Raw genomic sequence first — 22,559 nt, 5'->3', positions numbered from 1 at the left:
CTCCCTCTCCACCTGCCTCGGGCCACCGTCGATCCTTTTACTGTCCCCAGTAAATGTCGCATAATCAGAATCATTCAGTATGTAGCCTTTCCAAATTGGTTTCTTTCACTTAGCGACACACGTTTCAGGGGCCTCCCTGTCTTTTTACGGCCGGAGAGCCCGTTTCTCTCTAGGGCTGAACCATCGTCTTTATTCGTGCGGACTTTTTCCTGGTAGGAAATGCCCCCCACCATCTCTGGGGTTTGGGGAGCCTTGCCCTTGGCCGGTCTCACTAGGGGTCTTGTTGTTCCTGCTGAGGCTCTCACAGCTTTGTCCCCCACCTCACCTCCAGCCCTGGAAGTGCCTTAAGTTTCTGTCAGGCCTGGGCTCTGGGCGTTTCTGTGGGGAAGGCGCCCAGTGAAGCCTTGTGGGAGGAGGGCATGAAGGGGTGAGGCCGGGAGGGGAGAGGTGCTGGGTGGACACAGAAAGAGAAGGAAGCAGCTACCTTGGGGGTGTCTGAGCGGCCTTGGGCATTTTGGTCAGGGAGATGTCCGTCACCGCTCAGCTGACAGCCTGGGGACAGGCAGGAGGCAGACACCTCGTCCTTTCCAACTGTCCTTTGTCCAGAAGCTGGATGTGGAGCTGAGGGACCAGAAGGCCAGAGTCGCCACTCTCCCCAGTGGACAACTGGGAGTTTTTTCAGTCAAGAGGCAGTGAGGGGGGCCATCAGAGAGAGAAACTCTGGCTCCCCGGCCTGGGGATGTGGGACTTAGGGTAGCCAAAGGGCAAACAATAGGGTCAGTCCTGGTGAAGTGTAACCAAGCGAAGAAAGAGGTTAACGGAGGCCCTGGCATCTGCTGTAGGACCCGGGGCAATCAGTTACCTGAGGACAGGCCCAGGCCCAGGCCCCCGCCTCAGCCTCCCCTCCGTGGGCCTTGTCCTCCTAGTGCTCCTGGAGTCACTCTGTGCTGGCCTGTGGCAGGCGGGGAGCCTGAGACCTCCTGAGTTTTCTGGGCCGTGGGATTTGCCTAGGTCAGGGGCTTCTGGTTGGTTCCAAACGTGTTTCCTTACCCCACGGCTGTAAGCTCTTCCTGGCACACTCTGAATGCCTCGTGGCATAGTGAGGCTCCGTGTAGGGGACCCACTACCGCAGGGGGAGTAGGGAGGAGGCTCCCATTCTTGGCTGAAGCCTCTTTAACCCCAGGGTGTGTTGGGAGGGGGTCTTGCAATGACTCTCCCTCCCCCTTCCTCCTCACCCCTCCTCCTACTATCCCCAGGATTTGTGGCTTGAGGTCCTTCTTCTGCGGGAGGGTCCTGACAGGCCCGGGCCCCCTCACCACTGTGTGCCAGAGGCCTCATCTGTCCACCCCTGCTGGGCAGGGTCTGTGGGGAACAGGTAGACGGGGGAGGCGGGATGGGGCAGAAGGAGGAGAGCGAGCGTGCCCGTCTGTGGTGGGTCACAGAAGCTGCGGGTCACGTGCCACTCTTCCTAGTCGGGAAACGGAAGCTGTTTAGTCTGGGCAGGCCCCATGGGTAGCTCGGGCCAACAGACAGAAGTGACCCATGTCAGCCCCCCCGGCTATGTCTTGACACGAAAGCAGCTGCCTCTTGCACTCCTGGAATGTTCTCCCTTCAAGCCAACCCTGCACGGTGAGCAGCCCAAGAGGCCCAGGGAGACTCTGTGGAGGAGGACCCCGGTGGGCAGGATGGCCCTCAGCACGCACCCCTGCCAGCCCCCGTGAACTGTCTGGCCCAGGCCTGCCCGCTGGTCTCACACCAGCTGATCCCAGCAGCCCAGACTCAGCACACAGACGGTGGCTGATTTAAGACACTAAGGTTTTTTTTTTGGGGGGGGGGGGTGTGTGGATCCACTATGAAGGATTTCTTTCCAGCTGCAGGGCATCCCATCTTTCGGGGGAGCCCACTGCCCCACTCCAGGTGGCCACAGCACCCCACTCCCCGCCTGTTCCTCTTCCCTTCCCGGCCCCGGGCTGGCTCCCGCTCCGTCTTCCAAGCATTGGCTTCTGGGATGGACGGTGTTTGCTGCTGAGTCATCTCGGGAGCTTGGAGTCCAAAGTTGCCCAGGTTCTCTTGTTTTCCAGGCTGGTTGCTCAACTTTCTTCCGCCAATGATCACCTGCTGATCATTATCCCCATCCGGCTCCCCCCCCAAACCCCCCCCCACCCCCGCTCCTGCCCTCCCTCCCCCTCCCCCCTTCCTTGCTTTTCTGGCATGAGTCTCAAGGGAGTTTCTACTGTTTCCACCAAAGAACTGAGATTGGCACCGAACTTGGCATGAGGCAGGACATTGTGGGTCATGGGGCCCCAAGGGGAAGGTCACCCCCAAGAAATAAGAAGCTCCCCAAGTCATGGGGCGTCATGGTCCTGTTCCCCCCGGGGCTGAACTGTTATCAGTGTGGTGTGTGTTGTCGGAGGCCATAGGGAATGTGGGGACGAGAAGCCCCCACCTCCGCCACCGTTGCTCGCTGCTCATAACAACACTGGGCAGCTTGGAGAGGGGGGCCGACACCCCCCACCCCCGAGCTTTTACCTCCCCGCAGGAGGGTGCCAGGGCCTCTGAAATGCTGCCTGACTCCACCTTGGTTGCCTCGGCTGGAGTCCCAGAACACCAGGCACAGAGGCTGGGTCTGCAGCCTGCCAGACCATGCTCTGGGAATCTTGGCAATCTCCATCATCCGGGGGCATTTGGAAGATTCTAGATCCTGAAACGCCCCACCCGGAGGAGGCAGTTCCCACTGCGCACCTGTGCCTGAGGCAGCACCCACATGGCCCCTGGGCCCTAGTCCCTGTTCCTAACACCGCAGGCCTGGACCCCGGACCCACTGGGGTCTGAAAGCAGTGTGGGAAAGAAGAGCTTTATCCAGAAGGAAATGTAGGCATAGTCGGCTTGTGTAAGAATCCTGGGGAACAGGGACGCCTGGGTGGCTCAGTTGGTTAAGCCGCTGCCTTTGGCTCAGGTCATGATCCCAGTGTCCTGGGATCGAGTCCCACATCGGGCTCCTTGCTTGGCAGGGAGCCTGCTTCTCCCTCTGCCTCTGCCTGCCACTCTGTCTGCCTGTGCTCATTCCCTCTCTCTCCCTCTCTCTCCTTGACAAATAAATAAAATCTTTAAAAAAAAAAAAAAAGAATCCTAGGGAACATTCGTGGGAATGGTTTTGAGGACCAAGTCACTTCACAGCTGTAGGAGTTGGGGAGAGGGCCTAGACGGGCAGGACAACCCGGTCTGGGGACAGCAGGTGTCACCTAACAAAGACCTCCCCACCTCCACCCCGAGGCCCAGGAGCCCAGGAATGAAGGAAAAGGTTTTGGCCACCCTTTCGAGAGTCAAAGCCAAACCAGCCCAGAAAGGGTGAAAGGTGAGAGGATCTGGAAAAGGCATCACAGGAGCCACGTGGTAGCCCCAAGCCACACAGCCCATGGCCCTGCCTTGTTTCGTCACACGCTCATCACTGCAACGTTAATAAAATGTCTTCTTGCTCCTCTTCGTTGGTGGCAGCTAGTTTTGCTGGGTCGTGTGGGGTTGTAGAAATTCGCACCAGGCACTCGACAGAATGGGGGAAGGAAGAGCGGTCACCCAGGTCGCCGGGGTGCACAGAGCGGCGGAGCATTTGGGAGTCTGAGTGAAGCAAGGGTCTGCGTGTGCGTGGGGAGAGGGGGAGCAGCGTGCGCTCCAAAACCTTGTTCGTTTGCATCCCGACCCTTCTCTCTTCCCTCTCCTCCTCTCTCCGGCCGGTTCCCACGGGGGCTGTGTCCTGGGGTCCTGCTGGCGGCTACCTCCCTGCAGGGGTGGGTACGGGTGGGCGGTTTTCATTGTTCCATCTGTGGAGCGGGAGTCATCGTGGGCACAGTCATGCCGGAGTATAAGATGCCCAACACCTTAGCCCCCCCCCCAGCCAGGCCGTCCCACGCTCACCCCCAGAACCAGCACACCCCCATAATGCCCCAAATCTCCTCCTGGGGCTTTGCAGCTGACCGGCCCGGGACAGCAGACCCAAGCCTCCCCCAGGCATCAGCCTGGGTGATTCCCGGGTGCCCGGGGCTCCGTGCCGTCCTCCCCTGGTGACAGAGCCAGTGGGCTGGGCAACCGGGCCACAGTGCCGGGAGACAGGACCCGTTCCATAGGTCGCTGCAGGGGCCCCTCCTCCTGTCCCTTACTCATTAGCCAGGCCACGAGGTGACATGGGCTTGGCTGGGCAAGGCTGGCTGAGGAGAGTGCCCAGGCATGCAGGGCAGACAGCAGCCTGGTCTCGGAATGGACAGAGTTCAAGACACAGCCCCCCAAGACCGAGGGGGCTGTTGCCCTGCCCTCCGCAGGCTGGTCCCCATTGGCTTTGGGGCCGAGGTGTGGACACTCTTCGTCCTCTCCGGACCCCTGGTAAGAGGGTGAAGTTGGGGGCGGGGAGGCGGGGAGGCTAGGGGCCAGCCGCTGTCCAGATGTGATGGGGGCTGTGTCAGGAGCTGCGCACACCCCTCCCCAGAAACTGCCCACGCTGACCGTCTGCGGGCTGTCCAAGGGACCACCGCCCAGAGCAGGTGACAGACAGCAGGACAGCTGTCCTCAGACAGTGCCTGGGGTGGCCGCGGGGCCCGACCTCGCTCAGCAGCCGGCAGCCCCGACTCTGAAGGGACAGGCACGTCCTCCTTCAGAAACAAATGGGAAGGCTGGGTTAAATCCCTGGGATGACCGATGAGACCCATTCATGCAAGGGTCTGCAGACTCCCCTTGCCATTTGCAGGGGGAAGAAGGGATCATCTGCCCATTCTATTTCCAACGGGAAAATTGCTTTAGATACTTTTTTTCTTCTCACCATAAAGACTAATCAGTACACTCTCCCTATGAAAGTTCCAGACGAAATGGAAAGTTATAAGGCCACTTCTCTCTAATCCCACCACCTGGACACAAGCCATTACTCAGCCCAGTATGAGGGCTGACCGATGATTATGAACAACACCATGGGATTATGAGATGTTTGGGTTCAGCTCTCTGCGCTCTGGGCCGGCGGCCATGTTTTTTGGTGGGTCTCCGGTGCACGCCCCCTCAGTGTGGCGCTGGGCGGTGCAGGGCCCTTGACCCCGGCCGCTGTCCTCCAGTTTTTGTTCCAGGTGCTGACCTTCATGATCCATGTCGTGAGTTCGGTGTTTTGCGGGCACCTGGGCAAGCTGGAGCTGGCGTCAGTGACCCTCTCGGTGGCTGTGAGTATAGCCGGTCGGTGTGGGGACACCCCATCCCCCCATCCCCCCCCTCCCCAGAGACACAGCAGGAGGGCTGATGGCTGCATTCACAGCTGGGCCTGGGGAGGAGGGGGGCTGGGCTAGTGTCACACAGCAGGTGCAGGCAGGGCCTGGGCAGGAAGGGGGTCTCTGGCTCAGCCCCCAGACACCGGGTGCCCCCCTGGGTTCCCCTCCTTCGGCACCCCGCCCCTGACCAGCCCTGTGTTCTCTCCCGTGCGCGGTTCCAGTTTGTCAATGTCTGTGGAGTTTCCATAGGATTGGGCTTGTCCTCAGCATGTGACACCTTGATGTCCCAGGTAGGTGGGCCTCCGGGAGCCGGGCAGGAGGGCACCCACTGAAGGCCCTTCAGTGACCCCTGGCTCTGGGAGCCCATCAAACAGGCCCTGGGGACAGCCTGCAAGGACCCCATGCTGTCAGGGACTCGACCCATCAGAAAGAGTCTGAGAGCCGTGGAGGGAATGGGGTGGAGGCTGTTCCCTGACCTCAGGTGTCAAATGCACAGGGTGCACCTGTGGGGGCCCTCCTGCCCTTGGGGCCCACAGCCCAGGGGGGCTCAGCTTTCCTGGGGAGGGGGGTCTGGACTCACAGTGGACCTGGGTACCCGGGCTTGATCCTGGCTGCCACGTAGCAGCATGGAGACTTGACAGATGTTCTCAGAGCTTCCCTTGCTCTAGCTGTGGTTGGGAGAATGAGGCCCTCCTTGGTAGGGGTTTTGAAGACCTGGGGACAAGGGGTAGACAGAGGCTGGCCACAGGGCCTGGCATGGAGCTAGTGCTCGGTAAATACCGCTGTTGTAATTCTGCGAGCAGGCTGAGCCCAGAAGGGCCCCCTCCAGGCTGTAATCAGGGGGTGCCAGAGGCCCGCTCCCCAAGCCTGGCCAGCTGCCGACGGTGTCCCAGGTCGTCCCCACAGCACTAGCGCCACTAGGAGGTTGACGCCCTGGCTGGGCTCCCCCAGGGGCCAGAGGGCAGGTACAGAAGGTGTGGGCAGCCTGACCCAGGACTGAGCTGTTTTGCAGAGCTTCGGCAGCCCCAACAAGAAGCACGTGGGGGTCATCCTGCAAAGGGGGACCCTGGTGCTCCTTCTCTGCTGCTTCCCCTGCTGGGCCCTCTTCCTCAACACCGAGCAGATCCTGGCGCTCTTCCGGCAGGACCCGGCCGTGTCCAGGTACTGCTTGGCTTCTGTCGGGACTCCCTAACGGGGCCCACTCCCTAGCGCACCCCCACTCCCACCCCGTGCTTCTCTGGGTCGCCAGCAGTCACAGGGGCAGCTTGTAGGGGGAAGGTTCCAGGATCCCCGTGTTCCGGTCTCTCCCTTCCTGGCATGCTGCTCCAGCTGCGACCAGCAGGGGGCAGACACGAGGCCAGTTTTAATTCGGGAGGAAAGGAGAAAAAATGAAGGGATTTGCATTTGTGCCCCCACTTGGGAATACCTTGTTCGTTTTGCAGGACGTGCACTTCATTTGCTTCTAGATTGATGAGCTCTCTGCTTCTCCCCTCCCCCCTCTTACACACCGCATGTTACTTCCAGTTGAAGTTCCCCAGCCACGACGGTCCCATGGTTAGGACCTTGGTCACTCCCACCCCCTCCTGGAAACTTCTTAGCTCATAGTAGTGGCACCCTGTGAGGTAGAGGCAAAGGCTCTCCTCAAACCTGGGGTGCCAGAGTGCTCCTCGGGCAGCCTCCCAGTCCCCGCCCCTGTTGCGGAGGGCGCAGCCCGGACAGCTCTGGACCCTCTGGCTCTCTTGCAGGCTAACCCAGGAGTACGTGCTGATCTTCATTCCGGCACTTCCGGTAAGTGCCTCTGGCTGGCGAGCCTGGAGGAGGGTGGACTTCCACTCCCTTAGATTCTGGCCTTTGCTCGATCATGCTTTTCCCTGCTCGTCCATGCTTTTCCATGCTGTATGCTGGGAAGGCCCATGAGCCCGCAGCCACTGAGGCCAGCGGAAGGAGAGAGGGGAATCTGGGTCTCCTTCCAGTCCATTTAAGATTGCCCATTAAGAAGTAGCATGTTTTCTGATTAGAATACCTTTCATTGGAGAAATCGTGAGAGGCATGGGAATGAAACATTTTAAATCACCTCTGGTCCTGCCCCCCCCCCCCCCCCCCGAGAGAATATAGGGTAATCGCTCTTTCCAGGGTTATTTCTGTTCGCTGGGCACAGGTGTGGTTGGAAAGAGGGTCCGTGTGTGTATCTTGTATTGTAACCTGCTTTTCCCCGTTCCGATACATTGTTAGTCTCTGGATATGATTATAAATAGCCTTCCGCATCCATTGAGAAGGCTATGAAGCCCCCTCTAGTGCCACAATGTGTTGACTAGTCCCTTTCTGGTAGGCAGTACTCACAATCGGAAAGAAGAGTGTGATAAGCACTCTTACAGAAAAATCTTCCTAGGGGCGCCTGGGTGGCTCAGTGGGTTAAAGCCTCTGCCCTCAGCTCAGGTCATGATCCCAGGGTCCTGGGATGGAGCCCCACATCGGGCTCTCTGCTCAGCAGGAAGCCTGCTTCTCCCTCTCTCTCTCTGCCTACTTGTGATCTCTGTCAAATAAATAAATAAAATCTTTAAAAAAAAAAAAAAAAAGAAAGAAAAGAAAAATCTTCCTGAACACCTGTAACGATTTCCTTCGGGTGCTTTATGGGAATTGGAGTTGGCTTTTGATACCAATCGGTACCCATTCTCCCCCACTAGCAACACTCTCGTGAGTGCACAGTATTGTTACTAACCTTTTTTTCCGATCTGAAATAGTTTGTCACAGACATTTTATTGCTAATGAACCTTTTTTATCATGTCTTTGTTGATCATTTTGTTCTTCTGTGAACTGTCCATTCCCTTTGCTTATTTTAGTGAATTCATCTTTTTTTTTTTTTAAGATTTATTTACTTATTTTAGAGAGAGAGAGGGAGGGAGAAAGGGGCAGAGGGAGAGAGGGAATCTGAAGCAGAGCCCCCCCCCCCCCCCCCAGCACGGAGCCGGACACAGGCTTTGATCTCACAACCCTGAGATCATGACTTGAGCGGAAACAGAGTGCGATGCTTAACGGACCGAGCCACCCAGGAGCCCCTGGGTCAAACTTTTTCTACTTATTATAACTCTTGTTAACTAATAACCCTTTGTCCTATATGGCACACACTTTTTCATTTTTTTAAGCTCGTCACTCGCCTTTTAATTTTTTAGTATTTTTGGCCTAAAGAATTTCTAGTGTATACATAACAGATCCATAAACCCTCTTCTTTATGGGGTCTTTGATGAGTTTAAAAACACTTACTCCCCTGCCCATTGCAAGATTATATAAACATTTGCCTCTGTGTGGTCTCTGAGCCTTCCTATGGTTTTTATTCTTACCCTGAAGGCTCTAATCCAGCTGACAAACTTTAACTAGGACTCATGATTTCGTATTCTCTCCTTCCTCCATTAATTTATTAAATACCAGCTAAGCAGGGCATCTAGTCAAGTCCGTTTCTAAGATTTCCAGCCTACCCTTACAGTGCTCGGTAGGTATGTCTGCTCAGGAATCCACTGCTTCCCTCTTCGATTTGTTGAGGCTTAGAGAGACAAGTGACTGGCTGGAGGTGGTGGGTCGGGGATGGCGTCCTTGGGACAACAGCACTCCTTTGGCATCTTATCAGACAGGGCCAGCAGGGCTGGGCCAGGGGAAAACGTCCTGTAACTTATCACTGTGGCAACTCCTTTATCGAATGAAGCAAGTCCCTCCCATAAAATGCTGCTGTAAAACTGACCAGTAAAGCAATAATAAAAGTGCCAAGTATCATTTACATAATGCTTACCTAACACTTGGCGTGCTTAAACGTGCCATATACTGTTTTGTGAGCATCAGACGTTATTAACTTCACATATATATATGTAGAGATGAATATGCAGTATTCACAGAGATGATTATGCCCATCGCAGATGAAGAAACTGAGGCCCAGAGAGGTTAAGTAACTTGCCTAAGATCACACAGCTCTTGAGAAAGCGGGGCCAGCACTTGAACGCAGGCAATCCAGCTCCGGCTCCTTGCTCTTAAGCACTGGGCTATACTGAAGAGAACCAGAGGCCTGAGGGAAGGGATGGGGCAGGAAGGCACAGGCCCGGGGCCAGACTTTGACAGAGGACAGAAGAGGGGCGGGGATGGAGCCCCCAGCACACACACTCACACTGATGCGCATGCCCTCTCTGTCCTCCTGCCACCCCGTGGGAACTTGAGCCTACTCAGCTGGGACTACTGATGGCCACCATGCTCAGCCCCCCTCTCACCCTCTACCAGCCCGAGGCCACTCCCCCCAAATTATTGTTTTCAGCAGCCGGAGCCAGGCTCAAGGGTGGTCACAGCCTGTGGATCGGGGCTCTGCTGGGTGCTTCTGTGCGCCGGCCCCTGGGTGGCTTCCCTGAGCCGATGGATGGTCCGGGTCAGCAGCCAGGAGCTCTCTGCCAGGTGCTCAGCCTCTAACACAAGCCTGCGGAGCTGTGCTCTCTGTTGGAGCCAACCTTCCCTCCCTATCTGTCCCTCCCTGCGGCCAAGCAGGAGCCCCGAGGGGGGCGTCTATCCTCCTAGGCAGGGCCAGAGTACCCAAGATGGCTCAGCAGGCTTCAGCCCCCCCCCCCAGGGGGCCCCGGGCACACTTTGGTGAACTAAGAGCGCCATACTCAGGTATCAAAGAAATTCCTGTTGATGGTCATCTCGTGCTTTGAGATAGTCATTGTTTATCTGTGTGTCTGGTTTTTTGTTTTGTTTTGTTTTTATTTTACACAGGCATTTTTCCTTTATGTCCTGCTGGCAAAATATCTGCAAAATCAGGTACAGCTCTCTGGCTAGAGGGGCGACCCCTGGTCCCAGCACACTGCCCCATTCCAGTGGGAGGGGTACCTGGGGCTTTTGTGCACAATCTGTGAGATGACCAAGGCCCAGCAAGGAGCTGCATGGCCCCAGCCTCTTTCCAACCCCTGGATATGCCTGGGCTGGGCCACACCCCTCGCCCCTGCCCCCCACCTCCTTCATTTATTTCAGGGAATCGTCTGGCCCCAAGTCTTCAGTGGCATTGTGGGCAACTGCATCAATGGCTTGGCCAACTACATCCTGGTTTCCATGCTGAGACTGGGGGTCAGGTGAGCTCCGGGACTGGGGGCCTTCGAGGGCCCCATCAGGGATCACTGCCCCCCAGTCACCCCACCTCTGAGTGGGGCGGATCGGTCACCATCCTCACCTCACAAGAACCATAGGGGCTGCCTCGGTCATCCAGAAGTGGGGTGTCATGAGGAATTGGGGGTCCTACTGGTCCCTCAGATTCTGGGGCACTCCCCACCAAGGAGAAGGGGAGAGGAGCCCTCTTCATCCGTGCCCCAGCCCACCAGGAAAGGCCAATAGTGGGGACCTGGCAGGGTGACTCAAGGGACTCTGTCGTTATGGTGCCTACGGCACTAGAGAGTCCTACGGCCGATCCCGGGATAGGGGTGCTAGCTGAGCCATGCCTGGGCCCCCTTCCCCTCCATGCTGGCTTCAGCAGGGGAGCCCCAACCCCCAGGGCCAGAGTTGGTCATTGGCCCTAGCCCTGCTCTCTCTCCTTTCCCAGGGGCTCCGCTTTCGCCAGCACTCTCTCCTTCTTCGTGCAGACCATCTTCCTCTTTCTCTACATCGTGCTGAAGAAGCTGCACCTGGAGACATGGGCAGGTGCAGGGGGCCGCCCTGCCTTTGGGGGGCTGAGCAGACAAGCAGCAGGCAGGACCCCGGCACAGGCCCAGGGTGTGCATTTGGCAGGGGGACAGAAGACCCGGTTGGAGCCCCGTTGGAGGGGCCCTATCTTCAGGCTTGCCTCCACTTCCCCTCAGGGCCTCCTTCCCTTTTGCTCTACCCCTCAGGACCCCGCCCCATCAAATGTGACATGGTACAGAGCCCTGCTAGGGACAGCCCCAGGGTGCTTTCTGGCCTGCTCCCTGATCTCAGGGTGAGGACACAAGGGAAATCCTAGGTGTCGGCAGCGGGCCCAGCGCCTGACATTTCTGACCCCAGTTAAACTTCATGACACCTTATTATCCCCATTTTATTTACACAGAGGAAACAGAGTGAGTTTAAATGATTTGCCCAAAATGCTAGAGACGGCACATGGTGGGGCTGGACTCGAACCTGTGGCTGTCTGAGCTTTTCTGCTTCCTGAAACCTAACTCTGCAGACCGTAGGGTCCTCTTTCAGGCATTTCAAGACCAGCCCTGTGGCTGGGGCCTCAGTCACGGGGCAGGGAGTCTGGGGTGCGCCCCCCTCTCCACCTCACTGTCCATGTCTGCACAGCCCTATCTGCCCTGAGAATCCTTTCGGCAACCTTGACCTCATGCCATCCTCCCAAGAACCCTTCCGAGGAAATGGAGCCCAGAAAGGGCAGGGTAGTTGCCCAAGATCCGGCCGCGGTGTTGCAGGCAGAGTGGGGACTGTCACCCGCGCCCAAGGCTCCCATCCCAAGCCTCCCCGTGGTGCCCCTTGTGTGAGCAGGTGCCCTGCCTGGCATCGTCCTCCCGCACCACACAGTCCCTGGACCGGCTGGCACACCCCATGCAGAATGCGAAGTGCCTGCACCTGCTGAGCGGAGCCCAGGAGTGGGCGGAGCCAGCAGTGGACGAGCATGCGCCTTGGCTCCCTGCCGGGCTCCTGAGCGAGGCTTCTGTTCCTAGGCTGGTCCAGCCAGTGTCTGCAGGACTGGGGCCCCTTCTTCTCTCTGGCGGTTCCCAGCATGCTCATGGTGTGCATCGAGTGGTGGGCCTACGAAATCGGGAGCTTCCTCATGGGTACGTGGACGAGCATGGCTCGGAGAACCGTGTGCGCATCTCCGAAACCCCCTCCGCAGGCGGGCGGTTCAGTAGCCCGGCCCAGGCTGGGCCTGGGGCTCTCTCATCTCCCCTACGAGGTTGTGAGCTCCCTGAAGGCAGGCCCGTCAGCGTCCAAAGCCTGGTCTCTTAGCCGTCCCCAGGGCTGGGTGCTGGGTGCTGGGTGCTGACTGTGTGCCCCCCACCCCCGTTCCCCCCCACTCCTCCCTGCAGGCCTGATCAGTGTGCTGGACCTCTCTGGCCAGGCTATCCTCTACGAGTTGGCCACCATAGTCTACATGGTGAGTCTCTTCTGGGGGCACATTCGCCTGCATGCTGGCCTGGCCCCCTTGATGGCCTGAGGTGTCACAGAAGAGGGGCAGGTGGTCACCCTAAGGGCCATCTCTATGTCCTGAGGGACCCTCCTGGACCCTCTGTGCCCGTTCAGGTCTGGGCCCTGCTGGGCCGGCTGCTCCACAGGTGGTAATACTTAACTAAAAGTTAAGTATTAGAATTTTTTTAAATGATCACCATTTAACAATGGGGGAAATTTCACATGGTAAAATTTTTACATTCTCTTGAAAAATGGGACATTCCATTTAGCAGTGGGGCCACACTCCCGGCATTCCCCAGTCAGCGAGAGCTGGGTGATGGCGTTCCCTCGTTGTGCTGGTGGCAGGGGCAGGGGACCTCCCTGTCCCCCACCACAGTCCCCATAGCTCCCCCCTCCTCCTCCCACAGAGACATGAGTTGTCCTTTGTCACTCAGGTGTGTATCTGCCAGCCTCCTGGGGACAGGCAGTCTGCGACCCTGGGCTTAAGGAAACGACTCACAAAAGTCTACACTTACAGCACTCATGTATAAGGGGCTTTATTTTACAAATGGTTTCCACAAAACTTGGTTTTTCTGGCATGCTTAAGACCACAGCTGCCTCTGAAAAACGCGTTTACTCACGAGTCGCCTTGTGACATCTTCTGGAGAGGGTGGGGACGGCTGGCTGGCTCAGGGCATCCCCAGCCCCTCTCCCCACCCCAGCCGGACTGCCCTCTCTCCTCAAGCCGCCTCCCAGGGACCTGTCCTGTCTTCTTGCTCTTCTCCCTCTTGGCCCGGGTTGGAGGGTGGGAGGGGCGCTCCCTGGCTCAGGACCCACCCACCCCTTTCAAGTTGGCTCCACTGACCGCCCCTTGTTACCTGTGATCTCAGATTCCCTTGGGGCTCAGCAACGCGGTCTGTGTCCGGGTGGGGATGGCCCTGGGAGCCGCCGACACTGCCCAAGCTAAGCGGTCAGCCATCTCAGGCATGCTTTGCACAGGTGGGTAGAGTCCTCTGGGGGTAGCGGGGAGGATCTTGGAAAGTTGGAGCCCCAGGGCAGGGGAGAAACAAGCCCCACTCGCAGGCCTGGCGCAGCCCCTCCGGGGCTGAGTTGACACAACCTTCCCACCCCTTACCTTAGTGTGTGACCATGTGAAGTCCCTTCCTCCCCAGGCTTCTCCCTCCAGCTGGCCAGGGCCCTTTTGCAAATGTGCCCTCCCAGCACCCCCAGGAGCTTGGGGGTCTGCCCACCCCTTGCCCATCCCCCACCCCCGGCTGAGCCAATCTTGGGTCCTCCTCCTGGCTTTCTGTGGGGAGTGGCGGTTCTCAGATTTTTGGCTGCATTAGACTGTGTCATTCCACACACCACCGGGCTTTCCCCCAAAGTTTCTGATTCAGGAGGTCTGGGAAGAGGGGGGCCCGAGAACCCACATTGTGAACAAGTTACCAGGGGACGCTGAAGCCGCTGGTCCAGAAAGCCCACTTGGAGAACCAGAAGAGGAAGGACAGCCCCTCCCTTGTCCTGCCTCGAGGGGTCCTCAGCTGGGCTCCTCCGCCGATTGGGGTGGGGGTGGGGTGGGGTGCTCGGGGTGGGGGTAGGGTGGGGTGCTCGGGGACAAATGTACTTCCTTTTGTCTCTTCCAGTTGGGACCTCCCTGGTTGTGGCCTTACTGTTGAGCCTCCTGAAAAACAAACTGGGGCATATTTTTACAAATGATGAGTAGGTAATCAGTTCTCTTTACTCACTTCTGGGAAATGCCAGAGTGGCTGGCGGCTGGCCCTCAGGGTCGCACGGCTGACTGGCTTGGCACTGGGTCCAGAGGGAGCGGGACTAGCCCCAACTTTGCTCTCACTGGGGGGAAGCTGGTTGGCAGCCGGCTCCGCTTCTGTCCCCGGACCGCGGCATCCGTCACCTACTTGGACACGATGCCGAGCAGAGGGCGGTAGGAGAGTGGGAGGGATCGCTCTTCTGGAGTTAAAGAACACATACAAACATGCAGGAACTCAGCGCCAGGAATGTCAGATTCAACTGGGGCCGTTTCTTCTCTCCCGATCCTTTTTAGGAGGTGGTGGAACAGAGGGGAGATAAGAACGTGGTCATGCCTTTGATTTCCTCACGAATGTTCTGCCCTGTGTCTCCTGCAGAGAGGTCATCGCCCTGGTGAACAAGGTCCTGCCGGTTTATATTGTCTTTCAGCTGTTTGAGGCCATCTGTGTAAGTACTGCCCTGGTGGGAAGCCTGACCCCCCCAGTCCAAGTCCAAGTTCATGGGCGCTCCCTGAGGCCTCCATGGGATGTGAGGATTAACTCACTGAAACAGGTAAAGGGCTAACTGTATACAGTAAATGCCCAAAACCTTGGCGCGGATCAATTCTATTGTTATTCAAAACAATGGCTCCCCTTCCCTTCAGCCTTCCAACAAGCCAAAGACAATGGAAATTAGCGAGAAAGATTGCACCAGCATTAACTCCCCCACCCTGTTCTGGAGCAAAGGGACCTGAGAGGGAGGGAGTCACCCCAGAGTACTGAGGGACCCAAGTTTTCTGCATCTCTGAGTGCTACGAGACGGGTCCCATTTAGTGCAGATCGGAATGACATGAATTTTTAAGAGCGTCACATTTAAAAAAAAGAAAAAGAAAGAAAACACTAATGTCTCCTTTTAGAAGCAGAGTTTGGAACCCTGTGTCTTCTACCTCACATCTTGAGTTCTTTTATCTTGTGACTTTGTTACTCATTTGAGTAGTCTGTGTGTGTGGATTCCTTTAAGATACTTGTATAGAATCAGGTCTTCTGGGAATCGAGAGTTTTATTCCCCCTTTCCATGGGCTGAAACTTGACTCCAGTATGAGGGATACACACAGAGCCTCTCTATGCCTTGCTCCCAACGTTAGGGCAAAAGGGTTCAGTCTTTCAGCATGAAATGTTATCTGTAGGATTTTTATGAATGCCCTTCATCAGGCTGAGGGAGATCCCTTCTGCTCCTAGCCTGTTAAAACATCTTCTCATGAACCGTGTTGGGATTTTCTAGAATGCCTTTCCTGTGTCTATGGAGATAAGCAAGTGACTTTTGTCCCTTATTCTGTCAATATGATAGAATCACATTAATTGATTTTAAAAAACGTTACACCTTGGGGCGCCTGGGTGGCTCAGTGGGTTAAAGCCTCTGCCTTGGGCTCGGGTCATGGTCTCAGGGTCCTGGGATTCGAGCCCCGCATCGGGCTCTCTGCTTGGCAGGGAGCCTGCTTCCCCCTCTTTCTCTGCCTGCCTCTCTGCCTACTTGTGATCTCTGTCTGTCAAATAAATAAATAAATAAATCTTTAAAAAAAAAAAAAAAAGTTACACCTTGCATCCTGTGATAAGGCCCTCGCGACCATGGCCTAGATCTTGTTATCTATTCCTGAATTTGGCTTGGCAACATTTCACTCAAGATTTTGCATCTACATTCATGAAGGATGTTTATCTTCTAATTTTTATCTTTTTTTTTTTTAAGATTTTATTTATTTATTTGAGAGCGAGAATGAGAGAGAGAGCATGAGAAGGGGGAGGGTCAGAGAGAGAAGCAGGCTCCCCGCTGAGCTGGGAGCCTAATTCAGGACTCGATCCTGGGACTCCAGGATCATGACCTGAGCTGAAGGCAGTCGCTTAACCAACTGAGCCACCCAGGCGCCCTAATTATTATTATTTTTTTAGGCGCCCTAATTTTTATCTTTGAGATCTCTTCGTCTGCCTTTGGTGTCAGGGTAACAACAGCCTCACGGAATGATTCTGAAAGTGTCCTCTCCTCCTAGGCTTTCTGAGTTTGGGAAGGATTAGCATTATACCTTCTTTAAATATATTTAAGCCCTTCTGGGCCTCAGGTTTGGTCAGAAGATTTTTTAATTAATTCCATTTATTTGTTACAGGTCTCTTCACTTTCTACTTCTTGCTGAGTTATTTTCAGTAATCTAGTCATTTATTCATTTCAGCTAAATCTGTCTAATTCTTTGGCACAAAGTTATTCACTATGTTTCCTTATCGTCCTTTCCTCCTGGGTCAGTGGTTATGTCCCTTATCTCATGCCTGATTTTGGTGATTCATGTCTTCCCTTTCTTACTTTCTTAGTCTTATTTTACCCAGGTCAACTCCTTGGCAAGTGTTTGTAAGTTGTTGTGGATCTTTTTTTTTTTTTTTTTAAGATTTTATTTATTTATTTGATAGAGATCAGAGATCGGAGAGGCAGACAGAGAAAGAGGAGGAAGCAGGCTCCCCGCTGTGCAGGGAGCTTGACGCAGGCTCGATCCTGTTGGGTCCATGGTCAAAGGAGCGAGACTGATACAAAGCAAAGGTCAAGCAAAGCTTTATTTCACGCCAGTGAAACTGACCGGCCAGGGCGGTCTCTTGCAAAGAAGTGACCCCTCTCTTCTTTACAGACTAGCTTTTAAGGGCAAAGGCCATGTGGTTGGTTGGGTCTGGCCACACACAGGTGGCCAATGAGATTGTAACACAGAGAAATCTGCACAGTCCTGCTAGGTCACACATAAGTGACCAATTGAATTACAATTTACCCTATAGTAGACATTTGAACCAGCCTATCACCTTGGTCAGAATTGGCTCCCAAAAGGCAGGACCCACACTCCTTGGTAGCTAGGGAGACAGTATGTGCCCCCACTGATTGGATACTTCCACCTGGCCTGACCCACCCTTGTATTTGGGCTTTGTTACCTGGGACTGGTTTCTGGGACTTGTTTTTAAGTAAGTTCCCTGAAGGGGGGTGGGGGCAGGGCCAGGATGGAGCTGCTCTGGCTAAATAGGCCCTTACAGATCCCAGGACCCTGAGATCATGACCTGAGCTGAAGGCAGAGGCTTTAACCCACTGAGCCACCCAGACGCCCCAGCTGTTGTGGATCTTATCAAAGAACTAGAGTTTGGGGTTTCGTTGATTTTCGGTTGTTTTTCTGTTGTCTGTTTCAGTGATTTCCATTCCCATCATCATTATTCCCACCCTCCTGCATTATTTCCATATGGTTTTGCCCTTACTAGTTCCTTAGGGTGAAATATTAGGCTCTAAATTTTTTTTTAATTTTTTAATTTTGTATTAACATATAATGTATTATTAGCCCCAGGGGTACAGGTCTGTGAATCACCAGGTTTACACACTTGACAGCACTCACCATAGCACATACCTTCCCCAATGTCCATAACCCCACCACCCTCTCCCTACCCCCCTCCCCCCAGCAACCCTCAGTTTGTTTTGTGAGATTAAGAGTCTCTTATGATGTGTCTCCCTCCCGATCCCATCTTGTTTCATTTATTCTTTTCCGACCCCCCAAGCCCCTCCACGTTGCATCTCAACTTCCTCATATCAGGGAGATCATATATGATAATTGTCTTTCTCTGATTGACTTATTCACTCAGCATAATACCCTCTAGTTCCATCCACATCATTGCAAATGGCAAGATTTCATTTCTTTCGATGGCTGCATAGTATTCCATTATATATATACGCCACATCTTCTTTATCCATTCATCTGTTGATGGACACCTAGGCTCTTTCCATAGTTTGGCTATTGTGGACATTGCTGCTGTCAACATTCGGGTGCACGTGCCCCTTCGTATCACTCCATTTGTATCTTTAGGGTAAATACCCAGTAGTGCCCTTGCTGGGTCGTAGGGTAGCTCTATTTTCAACTTTCTGAGGAATCTCCATGCTGTTTTCCAGAGCGGCTGCACCAGCTTGCGTTCCCACCAACAGTGTAGGAGGGTTCCCCTTTCTCCCCATCCTCGCCAGCATCTGTTGTTTCCTGGCTTGTTAATTTTATAGGCTCTCAGTTTGAGGCCTTCCTTCTTTTTGGATCTAGGCATTTAAAGTTACACATCTCTAAGCACTGCGTTAGTGGCATCTAATTCATTGGCTATGTGTTGTTTTACTTTGCATTCAAACTATCTTATAATTTCTCCTGTTCTTTACTTTTTGACCCACAGGTTTAGAAGTGTATTAACTTCCAAAAAAAAAAAGAACCACAGAAGTGTATTACCTTCCAATATTGGGGGTCTTCCCAGATTTCTTTCTTTGTCGGTGTTTCTAATTTAATTGTCATGTGCTCTGGCACAGACCCATCCCGGAGAATGTCGCGTGTGTGACCTTTCCCCATGGCCTGTTGTTTTATTTGGGAATTTGCCTGGGGGGCTTCTGTGACTCCCATCTCCTCTACAACCTGCAGCTGTCTCTCGACTCAGTTTGGTTTTCTGGGTTTGTTTTTTCTTCCTTTAATTTTAGGCTTAGCTTCCTTGGCACTGGAGAGGAGGGGACAGGAGTAGTGGCAGCGGGCCCTGGCCCGTCTTGTGTGCTGGGCACTGGAGACTGTCCCTGTCATTCAGAATGCTCTAAAGGGCTTCGCAGCCTTGGCACTGTAACATTTCAAATGGATAATTCCTTGTCGTAAACCTCCTTTAGCAGCATCCCTGGTCTCAACCCACTAGGTACCAGTCATGCACCCCTCCCCACCATCCCACACCATCTCCAGACATTGCCAAATGTTCCCTAGAGGCCGACACTGAGAAATACTTGTGCAGACCGCATCAATCATTTGGGAGGAGTCTTTTTCTAACCCAAAAATACCCTCTATGTCATGATAGATAAACATGAGTAACCCACAGTCTGCATTTCCAAGTGCAAGAGGCACCGTCTCCCCTCCTGCACGCATTGCCTCTTTGCTCAAAGTGTAGCAAACAAACCACAGAAACCGGCACATCCTTTACCTTAAGGGAAAGAAAAAGAACCAAGTGTCTGTGCATCAGACACATCGGACGAAACATGAACCGTGGCTGTAGTCCTTCGTGCACTAGGTCGGGGATCAGGCTGGGAGGATGAGCCTAGAAATATAAAGCTGAGCTAGTATTTTCCCCAGAGGAGTTTCTATAACAGGGGACACCTCTGCTCGCCCCCGTGCGGTTTCCAGAATCAGGCTCCCCACCCCAAAGATACCTCTCCACCTCCGAATCCCCAGGCCCGTGAAGGTCAGGAGGAAGGAGGGGACTCTGCAGACAGGACCACGTGAAGAAGGATCTAGAGCTGGGGCAGATTATCTTGGATTATCCAGAAGACCCGACATGTAATCACGAGGGTTCTCATAAGCGAGAGAGGGAGGCCCAGAGGCAGAAGGAAGGCGCAAGCCAGACACTTGGTGGTGTCACTGCTGTCTGCGGGCTGAGAGCCAAGGAATGCAGGGAAGCCGCTCGAAGCTGCAAAGGGCAGGGACACAGACTCTCCCCTCGGGCCTCCAGGAGGAATCTGCCCTGCCTTTAGTGCAGCTCATAATCTCCAGGGCCGGGAAACCGTGCCTGTGCCCTGTTCCACGTTGCTGATTTACTGGACTTTGTCCCAGCAGCATTGGGAAGGCCACCCGGTACAACTCCATGAACGCGACTCTATGTGACATTGGTCCTGTCTCCTGGACCGGCTGGTGGCTGGTCACCGGTCCCCCCTTGACTTTCTAGAGAGATGGTCACGGTGTGGAGATGAAGATGGGAGGGGGGTGCCTTGCCCCGACTCGGTCTCCCCACAGGAGGGAACGAAAGCACTGTCCCGGGGCTGGGTGAAAGCAGGCCTTGCGACGGGAGTGGCTTAGAAGGGAGCCCATGGCAGGAGGCCTGCCATCAGTGTCCCGCCCCTCTCTGCCTCCCCTCCCAGTGCGTCTACGGCGGAGTCCTGAGAGGGACGGGCAAGCAGGCCTTCGGAGCCATTGTGAACGCCATCATGTACTATGTCATCGGTCTGCCCCTGGGCATCGTGCTTACCTTTGTGGTCAGAATGAGAATCATGGGTATGTGCTGCCAGGGAAAGTAAAAAGAGGCCTGGGGGACCCTCGGACGCTCTGTCCCCATGGCTGTTTGTCTCCCGCAGGCCTCTGGCTGGGCATGCTGGCTTGTGGCCTCCTGGGCGCTGTTGCCTTCGTTGTCTACACGGCCCGGATAGACTGGAAGCTCGTAGCAGAGGAGGTGAGCGAGCGGTGGGCGCTGGCCTGGCCAAGTGTGCAGAGTGACTGCTCCCCCAAAGCGCTCAGGGCACACGGGGGAGCAGCGATCTGGGGGGATGGGGGGCACAGAGAGGCCACCTCGGCCTCCACATCTGCTCCCGTCGCTGTGGGGGGACCCCAGACGGTGCCAGGATGCTCTCCAACCACAAGGAGAAGTGCACACACCGAAACCCTTCCTTAGCCAGCCTGAGCTGCTGGAAACCTGAACAAAAGCAAAGAGCTCAAACGAGGCTGAACCCAGACAGGTTCCCGAGCGTGTGGCCCCAGCCGAAGGCGGACGCGTAACCGATGGAGCTACCCAGGCGCCCTGAGATTACCGTGTGTTTTAAGGAAGGGCGCTGGCTAGGCCAGTGCTGATCGGGAGGCCGACCCAGGCGAGCTCTTGCTTTTGTAGGCTCAGAAACATGCGGGGCTGCAGCCGCAGAGCCCTGACGGCACAGTGACCATGGCGACCATGGCCCCCCGACCCGGGCCTGTGAAAGCCGTCATGTCTTCAGGTAATGCTGTGCCTAATGGGTCGGTGGGGCGCATACCGCTCTGGGTGGCCTTGCGTCTGGACCCCGGGCCAAGCGGGGACTGTGCAAGCCCAGCCTGCTGTTCCCCCTCTTGGCACGGATGTCCCCTCCTAAATACCGGGGAGATGCTACTATCATAGAATTAAGGGGCCCTGTGGGAGCTACTTCACATCCTCAGCCTTGTGCAGTCATGACTGCGGCCGCGTTCTCAGATGAGGAAGAAGGGCTAAAGCTTAGGTCTCTTCCCCGTGGTCCCGCTACTGGAACAGGTGAGATCATTGCAGGGGTCAGACCCTAGAGCACGTTCTCCTCCCGGAAGGTCACATCCTGGCCCATGGCAGTTGGTCTCGGCAGGTTAGCCTGGCTGGACCAGCTTGGGAGCGGGGGGGTGGGGGGACCTCCCCTGCCCATCTCTCTGTGCCCCATCGGACAGGCGGGCACCCCTGGTTTATATCCAGGGTCTCTGTGATGAAGAGGCGGCCTGGGTTCGAGGCCCAGGTGCCCTCCTAGCTCAGGCAGGCGTGGAGTGTGGGGCATGCGTGTATGCAGCCCAGAGGCCTCACTTATCTCTGTGACCTCATGGCATCCTGGGCTCTGTGTTCAGCAGCGCAGTAGGGGGCCAGCGGACTGAAATCGGGCAGCTTAGAGTGTGGCGAGAGACCACGGTCAGGTCCAACCAGGCATTCAACGTGTGCTCTGAAGACATGAACATCACGCTCAGCCCGTGATCACAAGGCGGGGGCTCAGATAGGAACCCCCTTAACATGATCTTAGCAGTAGCTTTCTCTATGCGGCAAACTCACGTGGCGAGAGGTTTTCCCACTCAACCACATCATTTCCTCCTCTGATCCTGCTGTGGAGTAGATGAGGCCCATTCCTCTATGTTAAGGCACTGAGGCTGATTTATTAATTGTCACCCAGTGTAACGCACACAGCCAGGCCTCCGAGTTCTAAGTCCACCGCTCTCCCCCAGCCCCCCAGCCCCCCAGCCCCCCAGTCCCGCTGAGTTGGCTCTTGTTGCCTCTGCAGTGGCTATGGGGAACTCCCCGGGCATCACTCTGATGACGTATTCGAGGCCCGAGGGCCATGTGGACCTCTTCGGGACCCCGGAAGTAGCCCGAGCCCCGCTGGCCCCCGCCAGCCCCCTGTCGGTGAAACAGCTGCTCGTCCGCCGCGGGGCCGCCCTGGGGGCGGTGTCAGCCGTGCTGATGGTGGGCCTGGTCATCAGGTCCCTGACCACCAGACACTAGCTGTGCAGCTCAGAGCCAGAAAGGGAGCCGAGAGCGGCCGCCCACCCCCCGCCCCGCCCCCTGCCGCCTACACCTGCTTGCATCAGCACCCACGGGATCCAGTGTGGGGGGTGGGGGCAGCTTGGACCACGGCTCCGAAAACCAGCTGCGGCCAGCGCCTCGTGTGACAGCTTTCTCCCGTCTGCTCCTGATGAAGCCATCCACCGACCCGAGAGAGAGTGCTGGGGCTGCTGCTAGAGGTCGGTCATGTACAAGGCTTCAAACTGGGAGATTTCCAATCAAAACACAATCACGAAACACAGTCACCCAATTAAAAAGTACGTTATTTTCTAGGAGACTCTGGTGCCCGGGTCTGTTCACAAAGCCTTTGTGGCACGCCAAGACTGGGGCCAGTGGACCCCAAGTGTCTCTGCCCCACGCGCCCCTGCAGATCTGGGTGCCGGGA

The 22,559-nt window shown here is 55.6% G+C and overlaps 1 protein-coding gene across 1 annotated transcript; it reads left to right on the top strand.

The window, feature by feature from the left end:
- Positions 1–4,184: 4,184 nt before the first annotated feature.
- On the top strand, positions 4,185–22,446 carry SLC47A2 (solute carrier family 47 member 2). Its single transcript, XM_080825964.1, has 17 exons — positions 4,185–4,374; positions 5,091–5,192; positions 5,459–5,527; positions 6,250–6,398; positions 6,983–7,025; positions 9,984–10,028; positions 10,239–10,336; positions 10,801–10,898; positions 11,891–12,004; positions 12,257–12,324; positions 13,226–13,334; positions 13,979–14,054; positions 14,480–14,549; positions 20,004–20,136; positions 20,217–20,311; positions 20,744–20,846; positions 21,894–22,446. Exons 1-17 carry the CDS (start codon positions 4,222–4,224, stop codon positions 22,112–22,114), a joined length of 1,746 nt encoding a protein of 581 aa, XP_080682090.1. The 5' UTR covers positions 4,185–4,221; the 3' UTR covers positions 22,115–22,446.
- Positions 22,447–22,559: the final 113 nt, after the last annotated feature.

Source organism: Martes martes (genome assembly GCF_963455335.1).
Source record: "Martes martes genome assembly, chromosome: 16".
Lineage (NCBI taxonomy): Eukaryota > Metazoa > Chordata > Mammalia > Carnivora > Mustelidae > Martes > Martes martes.
This window is presented reverse-complemented; position numbering and strand designations above follow the sequence as displayed.

Coding starts and splice junctions, on each gene's coding strand:
- SLC47A2 (XM_080825964.1), top strand. CDS start 4,222: ATGCAGGGCAGACAGCAGCCTGGTCTCGGAATGGACAGAGTTCAAGAC. Junction 12,325..13,225: donor TGGCCACCATAGTCTACATG/GTGAGTCTCTTC, acceptor CTGTGATCTCAG/ATTCCCTTGGGGCTCAGCAA. Junction 20,847..21,893: donor GAAAGCCGTCATGTCTTCAG/GTAATGCTGTGC, acceptor TTGCCTCTGCAG/TGGCTATGGGGAACTCCCCG.